The 18,375-nt window shown below is 35.9% G+C and overlaps 1 protein-coding gene across 5 annotated transcripts in view; it reads left to right on the forward strand.

The window, feature by feature from the left end:
- MAP9 (microtubule associated protein 9) overlaps window positions 1–17,992 on the forward strand; it is a 38,152-nt gene extending 20,160 nt beyond the window's left edge. For all 5 annotated transcript variants that reach the window (XM_023252747.2, XM_023252748.2, XM_023252749.2 and 2 more), the window contains 7 exons: window positions 1,821–1,891; window positions 2,914–3,082; window positions 4,132–4,221; window positions 6,110–6,271; window positions 6,402–6,547; window positions 6,727–6,859; window positions 13,884–17,992. In XM_023252747.2, coding sequence (XP_023108515.1) covers window positions 1,821–1,891; window positions 2,914–3,082; window positions 4,132–4,221; window positions 6,110–6,271; window positions 6,402–6,547; window positions 6,727–6,859; window positions 13,884–14,006 — 894 coding nt within the window. In that variant the 3' untranslated portion in view covers window positions 14,007–17,992. The remainder of the gene's footprint in view (window positions 1–1,820; window positions 1,892–2,913; window positions 3,083–4,131; window positions 4,222–6,109; window positions 6,272–6,401; window positions 6,548–6,726; window positions 6,860–13,883) is intronic.
- The last annotated feature ends 383 nt before the right edge of the window (window positions 17,993–18,375 follow it).

Here is an 18,375-nt window from a genome sequence, read left to right on the forward strand (position 1 = left end):
GCAAAACTCAAAATAGATCTGTTAAATATTTTACCTGCCGTATTATGTACTCTTGAATTATCTGTAGAAAACTCATCTTTTGATACTGGTATATTATCAAGTGGTTCTTATTTAATTCAATACTGTTTTACTTCAGGGAAGATTTGCAGTGAATATAATAAAATTCAATATTTCATTAAAAATTATCAAAGGTATATGATCATAGTATACTTTTAAATATCTAGAAACATAAACCCATAAGTGGGTAGGTTTCTATAGGTCTTCGTGTTACAAAAATGCATCTATCTGGAACAATTTCTAAGGTTTTGAATTAGTGAATTTTTAAACATTTTGGGTATCATTTTTAAACATTTTATACATTTTGAAGGAAATCCTTAAGAAATGTTTACCAACATCTTTCTTGTTTAAATGGATGGACAGTATCATTATTAGAAACATTATTATTATTATAACCTTGAGAACCAGATTTATGGTGTGTAGGATTACTTGAAACTATGCCAGAGTAGTATACTTTTAAAATTTATGGTATAGCATTTTTAGTCTTTATTTCTCTTAAAGCTAGTCTTTATTTCTCATAGCTATAGTCAGCTGGTGACTATGTGTATTTACTATTGGGGAAGGTAACAGTGCTAGTTGAAGACTTGTGGCTGAATAGGACTTTTATAACACAGAATACTAATGCTTTGTATTAAAATTTACAGAGAAGGTTCATTAAACCATGTTCCAGGCATATTGTTCGTAACCACTTTCCTTAGGAAAAATCACTCATGCCAAGTAAGCCATGTAGGTTTCTATCCGTGTTCTCACTTGAATGCTAGCAACCTTCTGTGTAAAGGAGAGAAGTTAGTCCTTAAAAAGAAGAAGGGTATTTGGAATTTATAGATGGGATCCTAGAAATGTCAAACAGAGGCAGTTCTAAATTACGACAGGCAATTTATATATAATAAGTAAGACCATGACATTTCTTTTGACTGAATCCTTGGCTTTATCCTTACTCCCCTTAAAGGACCTTCCTTAAGTCTGAATCACATCATTCCCCTGCTAAGGTCTCTTTGTTGGATTGTCATCATAAGAATAAAATGCAGAGGGGCACCTGGGTGGCTCAGTTGGTTAAGCGTCTGACTCTTGATTTCTGCTCAGGTCATGATCTCACCGTTCATAAGATTGAGCCCCAGGTCTGGCTCTGTGCCAACAGCACGGAACCTGCTTTGGATTCTCTCTCTCTCTCTCTCTCTCTCTCCCTCCCTCCCTCCCTCCCTCCCTCAAAATAAATAAATCAACTTAAAAAAAAATAAAATAAAATGCAAACATTTTACCACTTCCTAAGGACCTCACACATTCTTCTCTGACCATCTGTTCCTCCACTCTCCCTGTCATTCACTGTGCTTCAGCATCTTTCACCTTTTTCTGTTTCTCAACATTATCAAGTTCTTTCCCTTCTCGAGTTCTTAGCCCTTACTACGTCTTTCTTTCCGTAGACCTTCCTTCATGTGGCCCCTTTCTTCTCGTCATTTATCTTAGCACTGATGTCAAGACCTCAGGGAGGCCTTTCCTGATCACTGTCGTTAACATAATCCCTCACTCTAGTCACTGTCACAGGGCCCTAGCTTATCTTATCCCCTTCTTGACTCACATTTGTTTTTGTGTTTCATGTCCATCAGCCCTCCCTAAAGTGTAGTATCCTTATTAGTTCCCAGGGACTGCTGTACTTGACACATAGTAGATGCTTCAAAAACATTGATTTCCTTGCAGCTTGGCCCCTAAGTCTAACTGTGATAGTTATGGGGAGTAATCCATCTATGGTATTTTCTATTTAATAGAAAACAATTGAAGACAGAAATATGAAGAATACAAAATCAACAAATAATAGAGCATCCAGTGCATCTGGCAGGTAATAAAGTTATTATTATCCCAAATTTATGAGTTTATTTCCAACAGAGCTAATTTTAGCTTAACTTCTGTAAAGTGAATTTCATTTGGTATTACTTGATTTTCTTTAAATTCCCATCTCATGAAATGAATGAAGTAGTTATTTCATGATAAGACTCCTCAGTTGATCATGTTCTTTTATGATGAGGAATTTATTAGGGATTCTCTATACTCTACATTATTCCTGGGTTAGAGTTTCTTTGCTGTATGGTAATAAAGCTAAAGTCCAGCATTAGACTTCTCTATTAAGTGTCTTTGTCTAACACATGACAATTATACTTAAAACCTTGAGGTTCTGTGGACTAAGGTGGTTTATTAAAATGACAAGATTCTATATTGCTTCATTCACGCTGATGATAATGAATGTCTAACTCATAAATGCTAATCAAAAGCTTCTGTCTTTTAAATTACCATTAATCAAATAAAGCAAGGGTCAGCAAACCTTAACTGTAAAATGCCAGTTAGTACATGGATTAGGATTTATGGGCCATACTCTCTTGTAACTACTCAGTTCTGCTGTTATAGCAGGGAAACAGCCTTAGGCAACATGTAAATGAATGATCTTTGCTGTGGTTCAGTAAACTTACAAAATAAGTAAACTGTACAAAACTGGGTAGTGGGCCATATTTTCCTGCCAACCCCTGAATAGAAAATGCTATTCTAACTATTTAGAATGTTTTTTCTGTAACAAAATGATACAGGAGACTTAAAATCTACTTTATTTATATTATTTTCTCCATGTAACTTGAGATGTAATCCATGTTTCTTAAAAATGTTCTAATTACAATTTTCTAGAAAGAGCAAGCACTTTGAAGCTCTAAGTAAGAAAAGACTATCATCGTTGTCTTTTTTTACATTTTCAAAGTACTTATAACTTATTAATTTATAATGTAATTTCAAATATAGTAGCTGTAAATTCTAATGTATTTTTCTCCTACCAAGTGCAATTGTAGTAACTGTGTTGATTTCTTTGGATCTTTTCAGATTAATGACCTCTGACTTTTTAAAGAAATCTAGTTCTATAAGGAGACCACCATCAGCATCTACCTCTTCTCACTATTTAGGGACTTTGAAAGTCTTGGACCAAAAGCCCCCACAGAAACAGAACCTAGAACCTGAACGAGCAGATAACATAAGGGCAGCTGTTTATCAGGTAAAAAGGAAAACATTCTTTAAAAATGAAGAGTCACCTAATAAGGTTACCCGTTTATCAAGGAATAAAATGACCCTGTCAGAAATGCTGGTTTAATACTTAATTTATTGGGAAAAATGTTCCTTTATAATACCTGAGCAACCCAAAGTTTTTTTTTTTTTTTTTTTACTAAATTATTTCTTTCTAAGCTTTGCTTAACCAATCATAGCTGTTTTTTTTTATTTTGTAAGTTTCTTTTCTTTTTTTTTTTTTACATTCATTTATTTTTGAGAAACAGAGTGAGACAAAGCATGAGTGGGGGAGGGGCAGAGAGAGAAGGAGACACAGAATCCAAAGCAGCTTCCAGGCTCTAAGCAAGCGGTCAGCACAGAGCCTGATGTGGGGCTCGAACCCACAAACTGTGAGATCACGACCTGAGCCTAAGTCGGATGCTCAACCGACTGAGCCACCCAGGCGCCCCCATAGCTGTTTTTAAAGAAAGAGAATATGCCATGAAAATTTATAAAATTCCAGCCAAAGCAAAAATATGGTTAAAGTCTATATACATTTTTATGCTTTTTCTTCTTAAAATGTATGAACAAATGAACAAATGTATGAACAAATTTATGAACAAAAAGTTTTAATTTTTTTCTTCCCTAAGAATTTGTATTTGAAGTAAGCTTGCATAGCAAAAGACTTTCCTGATTTTTCCTCATTTCCAAAAAGGTCCTTTTTTTTTTTTTTCTTGTTTATTACACTACATAGTACACTTTAGAAAATTGTACTTGAGAAATTTGGAGAAAAATGTGAACTTCCATGGAGCCATTATATTCAATCTTTGAATTCTGTTGCTAAATCTAAGAAAGATGACAGACATATTTTTTATTCATACTTATCTTTATATATTACAATCTTATTAGAAAAAGAAAAATGATACTAGTGTATATAGAATTTCTCAATTTTGTGTTTTGCCTTTTTAAAATTTTAATCAAATATTTCAGAAATGGATAAGAATTCTAATTCATTTGGGAAACTTTGAATATCATATAGTTTCTTTCTTATTCTCACAGGAGTGGTTAGAAAAGAAAAATGTGTATTTACATGAAATGCACAGAATTAAAAGGATTGAAAGTGAAAACCTAAGGATCCAAAACGAACAGGTATTCTGAAATATAGAAGTGGAAAATACTGTGGATTTTTAAGTCAGTAAAATATCTCTAAATATTTAACATTGCTAAATCTACTGTTGTTTAATGGCAAAATAACATGCATAAGAGAATTGATTTCTGATTTTATTTCTCTGGTACTTTATACATTTTTAGTTTGATATGAATATAACCGTTTTACATGAAAACAGATACACAGAGATTTCTGTTTTTCGTACTCATTTGACCGTACTCATCGTGAACTTATTGTTGCTTGTGGACACCTGTTCACTCTTACTTCATTTTTCCCTGTGAAAAATTGACTTCAATCTTACAACTTAGCCAAGAATGTAAAGGGTCGTCAGACATTGACCTCTAGTTTTCCTCTTTTCCACCTTGAATTTTTTTTTTTAATTTTTTTTTAACGTTTATTTATTTTTGAGAGAGAGAGAGAGAGAGACAAAGCATGAACGGGGCAGGGTCAGAGAGAGGGAGACACAGAATCTGAAACAGTCTCCAGGCTCTGAGCTGTCAGCACAGAGCCCAACGCGGGGCTCGAACTCACGGACCGTGAGATCATGACCTGGGCCGAAGTCGGCCGCTTAATGAACTGAGCCACCCAGGCGCCCCTCCACCTTGAATTTTATATGTATCTTCAAGACCAACCCCTACGTGAACTCTTGAGCCATATCCTTCCCGCTGTCCAGAGGTAGGCTCTTATTTCAATACTTGAGTCTCTACCTCTAACTCCTGCCTGGTCGTCTCCGACATGCTTAGTTCCTTCGCATCTTCTAAACTAAAAGCCCTCTACTGTGCTGTGCAATACTTCAATGGGTTCAGAGAGGAACCTATTTCCCAAGTGCAGGGTACTGCATGGAGCAGCCCTGCAGGGGTGTGCCACATCCCCGTCACCACTTTTGCAGCGTTTCTCTGCTGTGCTCAGTGCCAGACACCTTCTCGTGTGATCTGTGCAACTCGGGGAGGTGCGTCGTGCCTTCCCTTCTGAATCATGTTTTCTCTAAGGCTTTCTGTCGTTTAATGGTAAGCAATATTTTAGAGCAAGCCAAGAATATGGGACTAGATGGAGGTAAGTAAAGTCGTAACATACTTACCATACACTCACCTACATATTTCCCCGTCTGCGCATAGTTTCAACATGTGGGCTCTGTTGTTTAGGAACAATTTTATGCTTTGATGTCAGTCAGAACTCCGGTTCAAAGCAAAAATCTGTGTGACTTGGCCAATCTACCTCACTCTGACTTACTTTATAAGCCTATAACTTTCCTGATATCTTTCTTTTAATGGAATGTGGGTTTTTTTGAAGTTTATTTATTTATTTTGAGAGAGAGAGAGAGAGCAGGGAAAGGGCAGAGAGAGAGGAAAGGAGGGAATCCCAAGGAGGCTGTCAGCACAGAGCCCAACGGCGGGACTGTATCTCATGACCCTGAGATCGTGACCTGAGCCGAAATGAAGAGTAGGTTGCTTAACCGACTGAGCCACCCTGGTGCCCCCTTAATAGAATGTTTTATTATTAGTATTTTGCAGTAGTACTTGGCCTATTAGTTTGTTTTGACAACATTTGTTCAGTACACTTCCAAAAAACAGTTCTTTCCCATGAATAGCAGATCAATATCAGATAAATGGTTTAAGAAAAGGACATTTTAAAATGCAATGAGTAAAAATAAAATTAAAATGCAATGAAAAAAATCAGATGACTTTTTTTTTTGTAAATCAACTTGTCTAAACTATCCTAAATAAATTATCTTCTTTGAAAAACAATTTCTAGAAACGATGACTATGTAGGGAATGAAATACAATCTGTATGTGTATATCGGCATCTCCCGATACTTGGCCATCTCTTTACCCGCACACATCTAACTGTCTCTTATTTTTTCTGAAATAGAAAAGAGCTGCTAAGAGAGAAGAAGCATTAGCATCATTTGAGGCCTGGAAGGCCATGAAAGAAAAGGAAGCAAAGAAAATCGCCGCCAAAAAAAGACTTGAGGAAAAAAACAAGAAAAAAACCGAGGAAGAAAATGCTGTGAGAAAAGGAGAGGCACTACAGGTATGCAGGGGCTTCGGACATCTGCCTTCCTTATCCTCCCTCGCTCAGCACCTATGGTACTGATTGACTGGGCTTCTCCTTACCTGGTCACATCCACGGTCAGTAAGAAACTCGTTGTGAACTCTTTCAGGCGTTTGAACGATGGAAAGAGAAAAAGATGGAGTATCTTAGAGAGAAAAATAAAAAGGAGAAAGAATACGAAAGAGCGAAGAAGCAGAAAGAGGAGGAAACTATTGCTGAGAAAAGGAAAGATAACTTAACAGCTGTAGAGAAATGGTAATCCCAAATGAGAACTGTTTTGCTCCATTTCAAATGAATAACGCTCTAGGCTTTTAAAACATTGTTTGCTTGAAATTTACTAATGTATCGGCATCTCATTACCACAAAGATGTACTGGGAAATCTTTATTATAGCCTCTCCTTTAACCACCCAGTGTTTTGTACTGTCCTACATAGGAATGAAAAGAAGGACGCCTTTTTCAAAGAAAAGGAGAAAGAGAGAATAAATGAGAAAAGAAGAGAAGAACTGAAAAAAGCAGAGAAGAAAGATAAAGACAAGCAAGCTATTGATGAATATGAAAAATGGCTGGTAGGTATTGTTTGTTAATGAACCTGTGTCTTATTAATGTACTTTATTCATGACTTTTCTGTGCCTAATTCCAGTTCTTTTTGCCCCTGCCTGCTGGCCATTTCTACTCAAAGCTGCCTTGTTGAATCTGTTCTCTCCCTATGTCTATCATATTGTCTTTGATTTACTCATTTCTGTTAACGCTTCTACTATTCCTTCAAGCACTCAGGCTTAAGCCTTCAGGCATGATACTCTTCCTTCCCCGCATTCCCAGGGTTAGTCACTTACCAGTCGTGCCTACTCTTCCTTTGCAATGACTCTTAGGTGTAAAATCACGGAAAGCTGACAAGTGCACTGCTGAAGGACTTGTCAGCTTTTAGGTGGGACTTGTCATGACACATAGTAATACTGAATTGCACGGTGAGAAAGTTATTCCACTTTTTAAATTCTCTTTTGCTCTTTCCAATGACCTCAAGGAGAAAGTCTCATTTTGGTGCTTTTTAACGAAAGAAAGCAAATAAGAAGTTCGGGAGGAAAATGTCTAGCTGGACTTAACATGTTTCTGTTTTTTAAATATTTTTCTTCTGTTTTAGTCTACTTATGTTTATAGTTCCTTGTCATTGATGTTAAGCAAAATACTGTTTTCTGTTTTAAAATATCATCATATATATACGTGTTTATCAATTTTTGACTAAGTAACATGTTCATATGAAAAGCACTTTACATCGGTAGGTGGCACATTCACGCGGGTAGTTAGCACCCCCATAGGTGGCACATTCATGTGGGTAGTTAGCACTCCGCCTGGGGCAGCAATCACAAAGTGTAAAAGTTGCTCCACAGGGGCATAGCATCCGGTAGGGCTCTCTCCAGTAAGATTTCTTATAAACTTTTTGAATTCATGTCAATGTGCTAGTTAAAAATACTGTTCAGGGTATTTTGTGGTTGTATTTCTCTGGTTAGGACTGACTTAGCATCTTTTCATTTGTGGAAGGGTCACTTGTCATTTTTTTTGTAAACTGTTAATCCATAGGCTTTGCACATTTTTCTTTTGGTCTTTTTCATATTAATTTTCAGAAGCTTTTTTATACACTAGGGAAATAAGCCTATTTCTGGTAGGAGTTACAACCATTTTTTCCCATGGTTTTGTTGATCTCTCAACTTTGCATATAGTATTTTATGCGATGGACAATTTTGTTTTATCTTCTGGTGTCAAATTTATCAGTCTTTTGAGTTCTATTTTCAGGCATAGTTGAAAAGACTTTCTTCATAACTTGAAGTGAAATAAAGTGCTCTCATTTTTCTTCTAGTAACTTTATGATTTTAATATCTTGACATTTTAACATTTGACCAGCTTATAATTTATCTTACTCGTGATGGGATATATGATTCCAACTTTATTTTTTCCAAACACATCTCCTACAAAAAAGCCTTTTACCCAATGATTTGAGGTACTGCCTTTGTTATCTGATACATTCCCAGAATTTAGGATCTGTTTCTTCTCTTCTTTTTTTTTTTTTTTTTAATGTTTATTTATTTCTGAGGGAGAGAGAGAGAGAGAGAGAGAGAGAGAGAGAAAGAAACAGAATATAAGTGGGGGAGGGACAGAGAGAGAAGGAGACACAGAATCCGAAGCAGGCTCCAGACTACGAGCTGTCAGCACAGAGCCTGACGCGGGGCTCAGACTCACAAACCATGAGATCATGACCTGAGCTGACGTTGGACGCCCAACTGACTGAGCCACCCAGGTGCCCCAGGATCTGTTTCTTGACTTTCTGTTCCATGGGTCAATCTCAGATCTCACTGTACATATTCCATATACTGTTTCATTATCAGGACTTTATATCTGTTTTGTTTAATCTTCCTTCATAGCTCCACTTTCAAGTATCTATTATTATTTACTTTTTCACATAAACTTTAGAATCAACAGTAGCTAGAGAAACATTCAGGACACAAGGCAGACTATGTAAAGATAAGATAAAAACATGAAGCATTTAGGAATAAACTTAAGAAATGTACAAGACAAAGACAACTATGAAGAAAATTTTAGAACACTCCTAAAGGACACAAATGAAGAGAACATGGATCAAAACTGCTCTTGGATAGAAACAGTCTTATAATGATGTTATAGATGTCAGTTCTCCCTGCAGTACTTTACAAATTTAATTCAATCCTAATAAATATAGCAACAGAATTTATTATTGTTTATGTGTTGACTTTAGTGCTGCTTTATGCCAATTTCAGGCAGAAAAACAGTAAGGAATAAGGTGATCAAAATTGGTTTAATGGTTTGAATGAGGGAAGGTAGTGTTCCATGATGGCTTTCTTAAACTTTTTAAAAAAATTTTTTAATGTTTATTTTTGAGAGAGAGAGGGGGGTGGGTGGGGCAGAGAGAGAAGGAGACACAGAATCCGAAGCAGGCTCCAGGCTCTGAGCTGTCAGCACAGAGCCCTATGCAGGGCTCAAACCTACGAACTGTGAGACCACGACCTGAGCCGAAGTTGGATGTTTAACTGACTGAGCCACCCAGGAGCCCCTTCCTTAAACTCTTAAATAGTGCTTGGTTCTAAGAAAAATGAAAACTCTTCGTAGATCAAGGAGACATATACTGTGTGCTAGTATCACTTATAGCAACTAAATGTACGTGTTTAAGTTTTCAGTTTTATTTTCACTTATTCTTGAAAATGGAATAGAATCTCCTTAATGACTAAGCCACAGTTAGGTACATTGTGTTTTATTACAGTACTTAGTCACTTTCTCATCCTGATCAGTCCTCTAGAGAACAAAAACTCATCAATCAAAGATCTACGATGAAAATGACTTGTTTTGATGTCTGTATAACCTCAACAAATATAATGCTACTTATAAAAACATCCATATACAATATGTTACAGAACTACTCCTCCATTTTACCAATCTCTTATTAAAATTTGTTTGCAGATAGTTTGGAAAAATACCCCTATTTAGAAGTCTAAGGACTTTCATTTTAATGTAAAGTTACATGTCAAAATTTTGTTATAGAATCTAATTTGAGTAGTGAGCATTGGATGAGTTATTCTTTTAGGGGAAAGTTATAGCCAAAGATCAGTAAGACTCTCTTCTTCACGCTGGTTCCCAGATTAATTAATAGTTGCCTTTAGTAAGAAAATGAATAAAAAGTTCAGTCTCCAACAGACAACAGTCAGAAGGACTTTATAACAAGGTTCTTTTAATTTTTAATTATTGCTTGAGTAATATTACCAATAATTAATTATTACTCAAGATAACATTGTAGATCATCTGAATTGACATTAAGGTTGATAGTTGCTTATTTCCTATTCTGACCTTTTTAGTATCTACCAGTAAGAACAAACTTGTTTCATGTTTCCCTCTCTCTCCCCATGTTAAATGGAACAGACAAAAAGAGGTTTGTTTGGTCAGTTTCTGTGGACACAGCCTAGTCTTTGCTTTTCTGCTACCTAGCAAGAGGGTCTGCCTCCCTCTGAGATACTAAAATGATTGACTGTGACTCAATTATAGTTTTTTTTTTTTTTGTTTTCTCAATTAAGATTCTGAAAGGAGATTCCCTCTTTGCTTTAGTAGGACTAGCAGGCATGCAAACATTTTCATGATCTGGAGCAAGGTGTTAAAATAATTTCATACCTCTCTATTCCTTTCGTTTTATGTGAATAATTGTATGTCGATGGAAACCTTGCGTTATCGTATTCTCCTTGTGACATCTATCAGTTCCACACAGGTACGGGTAAAAGAACTGTAGACACCTAATAATTTACCAAAAATGCTGTCCCTCCCAAGCCGCCCAGTCTGCAGAGGCAGTGTTGTTTAAGGGTTCCTGGGTACTGCTGCTCTTTGAGAAAATCACCAAGGTGAGGAAACCACCCAACTTGCAGGTGTTAGAAATGGAGAAATGGAAAGACAATCTGAGCTGCAGGGTGAAAGGACCGAGAGCTGTTAACATTTCAGGTAGTCCTAGATTAATGTCTAGATTTCACGGTACTTCCCACATACTCAGTCATCTCTTTGGCGGGAATGTGTATGGGGAAACAGAATGGTTCGAAAATTCATCTGCTTTCATGAAAATGTGAGGTTCTGGAAGATAATATTTTCAAATAAGATGAAGGTCAGAACTGTTCCCATCAGGCAGTAAAATAAAAACTTACCATTCCATTCACCCAGAAGCCAGCGTTCTCGCCTGGATTATTCCCACCACTTTCCAGGATATGTAGCCCTTAATTCCTCATTGGCCCCCAGAGGTGGTCCCACATTTCACTGCTTTTTCTACAGCTAAACGTCTACAGGTTTATTTACACTTCTTAGTTCTCCATACCCTTTTCACCCTCCACACACTCCGAGCTTGTCTCTTGCCATTGGGTTACAGAAACTACGCTTTGACAGTTTTGTCAGACCATGTAGCCATCCAATGTGTTGTTTTCTGCCACATTCCCCGGACCTCTCAAACATTCTAGATAGTCGCATCCTCCTTCTTGCAACTATCTTCTCCCCTGGGTGCCCTGTTCCCCTGGTTTCTCTCACTTCCCGGCCTCCCTTCCCAGTGTCACTTGTTGACTTCTCGTCTCTTACATATGTTCCAGTTGTTACTGTGGCCTGTGGGCCCCCCCGCACCTCACTGCCCTGTCTTTTTATTCTCACCTGGCACCCCCTTCCCATCTTCCCAGTTTGAGTCACGCTGGCTCTCTCGTTTCTCCTCACATCCCATGGTTCTCTGACTTGTCAGAGCCCTGACATATACTGCTCCCTCTGCTTGAAATGCTCTCTCCCCATCGCGTATCACAAGTGGCTTCTCTTACCCATCTTGTCTCACTCACAGTGACATTCCTGAGTCCACTTTTCTTTGCAAGGAAGTACTCCCTTTTGCTCTTTAACAATCACAACAATTTTTTCATGATATTCCATAGAAATTCTCACAACTCGAAATGATCTGTGGTTTATTTGATTGTTTATTAACTGTCTATTTTGAAAATCCCCTGAGGGACAGGGACCAAATCGGTGTTTGGATTTTAGAATCACTTTATGCATGGCCCTCACTATGCTACTTGACCCAGAGTAGGATCTCAGTGCTTAAGAGGTGAATGAATAAACACAAATTAAAGCAATATAGTACCAGTAAAATATTAGACCCCCCAGGGCCCCTCAGAACATGTTACAAGTAAGGATATGCTATATAATAAAGTAACGCAAATTAACACATGCAGGGAAATTATAATTTGGTTATTTGTGTGTTATTTGGACATAAAATCCCTTCAGAAAATTACCCTACAACAATAGAAACTCCAAAAGAACTAAAGCAATGAATATAAAATGCCAAACAATAGAAGAACCAAAAGAAAATAAAACAGTATCAAGTCTCACAAGATAAGATGCTTTTCTAAACCTAGAAGTGCTGTGGAAATAACAAAGGAAAACATGAACAGATATGAAATTTAAAATCATTAATGCATTAATATAAAAAGTCAGTGTAGGTGCTGCTTGGTGAATTCCTACAGCAGCTTTGAAAAATAAATTATTTCCCAGTAAAGTTGAACTTAGTCAAACCCTACAAACCAATTTTACTCCAAGCATATACATGGAGAGAAAATCTTGACTTATAAGTACAAGGAATCAAACAAGGATGTTTATAACATGGTCGTTGCATGGAAAAAAAAAAAATAACATCATTCTTTCACAACAACAACAACAAAAATTGATCAGTTGTGATAAGTTGCTATGCTGGAATTCTATGAGTATTCTATGGAATATCAAGGAACTAGAGTTATACCTCATATAGCTGGATCTTAGAAATATTAAGATGAATAAAAGAGGATGTTGCAAAAAATATATAGTGTGTTCCCTTTTATTATAAATTGTAAAAACATGCAAAAAAGTTACTTATTGGGGGATTAATACATATATGATAAAAGTATTAAATATTATAATATTACAATAAAATTAAGAGATACACTTGAATGATAAGCATCGAATTCAGAGCAATGGATACCTCAGTGGGGTGGAGAGGAAGGACAGTGATAAGAGAATGAACACCGAGAGCTTCAAAAGTATTGGTCATGTTTTCTTTTAGAAGGCAGATAGTGGTTCACAGGTTTTGACCATATTACTCTTTAAACAGTTGTCACGGCTGAAATATTTCTTATTTTTTGTTTTATTTATTTATTTATTTATTTATTTATTTATTTATTTATTTATTTTGGTAAAAAGGACTAAAAGTAACATAGATAAAATGTTTGCTGCAAAGATAGTATTTACTGTATGAAACTCTGCAGGGGGCGCCTGAATGACTCAGTAGGTTAAGTGTCTAACTCTTGATTTCGGCTCAGGTCATGATTTCATCATTCACGGGTTCGAGCCCCGCATTGGGCTCTGTGCTGGCAGCACGGAGCCTGATTTTCTGTCTCCCTCTCTCTCTGCCCCTCCCCGACTCATGCTCTATGTCTCTCAAGATAAATAAATAAATAAATTCTGAAAAAGGTGTTTAAGAAAAATATGCAAATTGCTAAAAATTAAAAGCACTGATATCCATATCGATGAGCCAAATAATTGAGAAAAAAATTCACTTAAAAGTGCTAAAGAAATCAAAATGTGCTCAAACTCAATAATAAGCAAAGAAACATGAAACTTAGCTTTCAACTATTTATGAAAATTTTGAAGTATCCCTGCTGCTATGGCAGATTCAACCTTTGCACCCAGTAAATTTAGTTCTGAGAATTTGTTCTCAGAAAGTCATCCACTGACCTCTAATAATTATTCTCTTTGAGTTATGGAATTTTAGGGTTTTTTCCCATTTTTCACAATTTTATTTAAATATTATCACTTTTAATATTAAAAAATAAGTGATTAAGTGGTGTATTAGTTCCTGTTGGTAGTATTCTTTATAAGCAATGTTCTCTAGCTACTATTCCTTTATAAACAATTAAATCGGAAATGACATTTAAATCTCCTGTAATGGATTATTTAGTTCTTCAATGAGCAACTTGATTTGACAATAATGTTCATATATGTATGTAAATTTACAGTTTTCTGTTTTCTCTTTAGGAAAAGAAAGAAAGGCAGGAAAGAATTGAACGAAAACAGAAGAAACGTCATTCCTTTCTTGAAAATGAGGCACTTCCTCCCTGGAGCCCTCCAAGTCGAACTGTGTTCTCAAAAGTGTTTTGATAATTCTCATTCTTACGTGAGATGTAGTTATTTATCAATTCACTAATTTTAGCCGTGAGTTTAAAACTATTTATTCGGTTAGTTATAGTTAGAAGAGTTCTATGTTATTAAACGCCAGCCATTTCCACTGACTGTGGATAAGATGCTTTGGAGTTTAATCAATGAAATAATTGAAGGCATTTTTTTTGGACCGTAGATAAGCTGCCTCAAATGAGAAGCTAATAATCAGATCGCTCTTACCGTTAAAAGAACCCTTTATCATGTCTTTGCAATTGTTACAATCAGGTGACCCATGACCACTTTCAGCCGTGCCCGGTATTGAAGTGTGTGTATTCCCCAGAATAAAGGAAACCATTTAGGTATGACAATCATAGAAATAATTGAATCATTCTGTGAATGATTGTCCACCTAGATTCAGGTTTTAAAAGGAATCATTGCTGGCAGTACGCATGTATTATTTTTTCCAAAACTTATCTTTAACTTGAGTGGTTGCACTTGCACTGTACAAGTTACAGTTTTGGTCAGGTGAGGCAGTAAGTAGTTCAGTAGAACTCTAATCCTCCAGGGATTCTATTTAAGGAGTATGCCTTATGTTTTAATATGAGTGTATCTGTCCCAGATTTCCATGACAATCATAGACACAGGCATTTGAGTATACCTCTCAAATTTGTCCTCTAAATTCTATCTCACTTTATTATTTCGGTGATATCAAAAGATATCCGTTTCTTGGCAGTGAAATACTCACACGATTGAGATGGAAATTCCACAAGAGTTCAAGGTCATTATCACTATTATTATTTTCCAGATTTAAGCCATATAGGTGATAAAGGCAATTTTTGACCTCTTAACCTACTCTAGAGTCTTATAGCTTATATTTAGAAGACAGCTGTATAGGAAGGTAACTTGTAGAAAATGCCCAAAGAATCTTTATTTATTTATTTGATCTGTGCATATCTTTATATTAATTGGACTCATACTTGAACTGGTCAGCTAATTTATCACAGACCAAATGTATGCTCTCAGAGTTGTGATACTACTTTAGCCAATGATGGGATGCAATGATGGGTGAGAATATAATTACTATTTATTAAGCACCTATTGTATGGTCTCTTCTGGGTCTTTACAAATGTTAATTCTTTGCAACAAGTATTCAACACAGGTATTATTTTTCAGATTAAAAATACTGAGACTCAGAGAAGTAACTTGCCATACATTTAGCATGTGACATTTGAGATTAGAATTGAGTAAGTCTTCCTCCCCCCAGAATCAATAGGCTCATTTTTATGCTCTGTATTATATCAACTTTATAAACATATTTTACCTCTCAGATCCTAAAATCGTGCATTGTTACTTAGAGCTTGTATTTCCTTTTAAGAAATATCTGTTTGTTATTAGAGATGGTGAACTTTATTAGATCTATAAAATGAAAGAAGATTTCATAATATGTAAAGAATTAGTCAAATGCCTTGTATGTAGTATTAGAATATCAGGAAACCCAGCAGGTAGTGGAACATAGGCTTTTGAGATAGTCACTCAGAGGGTCCCACTCTGAGGATTAGGCTGGCTGCAGTGCGTTCAAGATAAGAGACATCACGGATCACTAGATCACATCAGTGCTACAGGTAGTTGTGTTTTTTTTGTTTTGTTTTGTTTTGTTTTTTAATTATAAACAAAACTAGAAGCCTTTTTATACTGCCAGGAACCAGGAGAATACTTCATGAAATTGAAACTATTATCACCAATGTGTATTATCAATATGGGATTTAGCTCCTCTGTTTTTCACCAAATAGATATATATAGTGCCTACCAGGATGAATCGTTGTTTATGGTATCTAATTAGCTATTCAGAGCTAAGAAGGTATTTGCAAATTCCAGGAAAGTTAAAGGAAAAAAGGTCAGGGATATGAGATCATAAATGCATATGTCATAAATTTCACATTAAATATTTACACTTCCCAATTATTTTCTTCTTCATTATCATTTAGTGGCATGCTATCATCGCTTCTTAGTTGCAGGAGCACTGAATGAAGTTAGTAATTAATGTAAAGCATATGGCACATAATAAGGACTTAATAAATGTTCATTTTCACTTACTTACTTCCATAAGCCCTGCATTTCCCCACTTCATGTATGTGAGGAGAAGGTCAACACAGATGGGATTGATAATGGTTATTTGACTTACACGTTCTTAGCATGCAAGAAGAAATCTCCACTTTCCTGGCCAGTCTGGCCATCAAAAGAGAATATGGAGGTGAGTTGGATTAGAGACCTCCTAAAAAGAAATCTAAAGAAATCTAAACCTTAGCACTGCTTGTGAAGTAGAATGAAATGGGAAATTGAGGTGTTTGCGAAGACCCAGCAATTCATCTCCCTCAGTGGGGAATTTTGTCTTAACTACGATAAATAATAAATTACTTCCTGTTTACAGTAACACCTGCTGATCAGTTATCTAGTTGAATGAAATCCTCTCTTCTTCCCGTAGCAAAAATAAAGCTGAGTTTTAAGAGCTGGATGAAAGTAAAGTACTGTTGACTTTCTGAGATCCAAAGGAGAGAATCCAACCTGGTAATATTCTCTTGAATGCATTTATCTATTTAAGGGGTATGATTTTCCAATATATCCTTTAAAGTATCAAATGTCAATACATTTGCTCATCAAGTTTTCATTAATTTATAATAGGGAATTCAAATTCAAATTAAAGACACTAAAAGCGTATAGATTTTCAGACTAAAATTCTACTTTTGTAAACTGTATTGATCACTTGAATGCTAACACTTCAAAGTACAGAAAATAAGAATTTAATGAATATTTTGCAATATGACTGAAAACAATTTCCCTAGAAATTGTCAGATTAATACAAAAATAAAATTGTATGCAGAATGTATTTTCCCCGTAACAAGCAAGAAAACAGTAGTGCGTTCTATAAATAGAGAAAAACTATATGGCATTTTAGATCAGTAGGAAGTGGCAGTTTTCTTAAAGAAAATAAGAACCATTCAGGGATAACAATTTTCCAGTGGTTTGTATTGCATCCTGTTTTGAAAATGTTAGTAGTTCATTTATTGTTCTAAATAGTATTGAAACTGATGTCTCACTGTTGCCAAAGTGGTAGCTGAAAATAGTTAAGTGTTCCCAGTTGTATATACCTTGGAGTGATAAAACTATGGATCTGGAAGGGTTTTAATAATTTCATAAAGTTGGCCCAAACACTATTTCTAAGTTGAATGACTACTTTGACTTTCCCAAGCTCAGATCACTAACCATAAGAATCCAAAGTTAGAAATCAGGTGTCCAGTTTTCCGGTTGTAATCAGCCCGCCATTCCACAATTTTGAGATCTGATAAAACTTTCACACTAACTTTTGTAGCCATGGTCATTACCAACTTAGCTCGTTTCGATTCTCTCCAATGGTCCCTTATTCTTCCAGTGCCTTCTCCATAACTCCACCAGATCAAAGCTCTTTGGGCACCTCCACCACTATTTCATGGGTGGGGGGAGTACTGAAGTTTCTTAAGCTCTGGGTCACAGGCTACAGTAAAATGGAAAAAAAGGAATTTCTCAAAATGGGAGAAATTGCATGTTAGCCAAAGTAGTTCCCGAGAATAAACTAGTACAGAAAACAAATTTTCCTGAGGTAATCTTGGCTCTAATTTCAATAGTGCTGTAATAAAAGGTATTTAAACCCATATGCTTCCATTCTACACAAAGCAAAGATATTACCAATTGTCCTGCTTCTTAGGTACATTGGCTGACAGAATAACGAATGCTATGTAAATGCTTAACTAGAGACTTCCCTGAATTCTTCTCATTTTAAAATTTCTTGTGATTTGATTATTTTGGAACATATTACATGTAATTGTATAATGTTAAATTATTGGCACTAAATTTAGGATATTTAAGAATTACTTGAGGAGATGTATTTAATGTCTGCTTTTTAGTAGCATACTTCATGTTCTGCTTAATTAAAGTTAATCATTAAAGATTTATTTTATTGGGTCCTCTTATTTATTGATTGTGCCAAATTTCATTTCATAACGTTGGAAAATGTGGTGTGAGTTTTATTTGTGGGCTAAAGGTGAAATGATCATTGTCATTTGCAGCAACATGGATGGATCTAGAGAGTATAATACTAAGAGTAATAAGCCAGAGACAGACAAATAGCATATGATTTCACTCATATGTGGAATTTAAGAAAGAGAACGAATTGAACAAAGAAAAGAAAAAAAAAAAAAAAGACAAACCAAAAAACCAGACTCTTAACTATAGAGATCAAACAGATGGTTACCAGAAGGGAGGTGGGGGGCGGGGGCGAAGATGGTTACCAGAAGGGAGGTGGGAGGCGGGGGCGAGGATGGGGGAAATTGGTGAG

This window comes from Felis catus, chromosome B1, assembly GCF_018350175.1.
Source record: "Felis catus isolate Fca126 chromosome B1, F.catus_Fca126_mat1.0, whole genome shotgun sequence".
Classification (NCBI taxonomy): Eukaryota; Metazoa; Chordata; class Mammalia; order Carnivora; family Felidae; genus Felis; species Felis catus.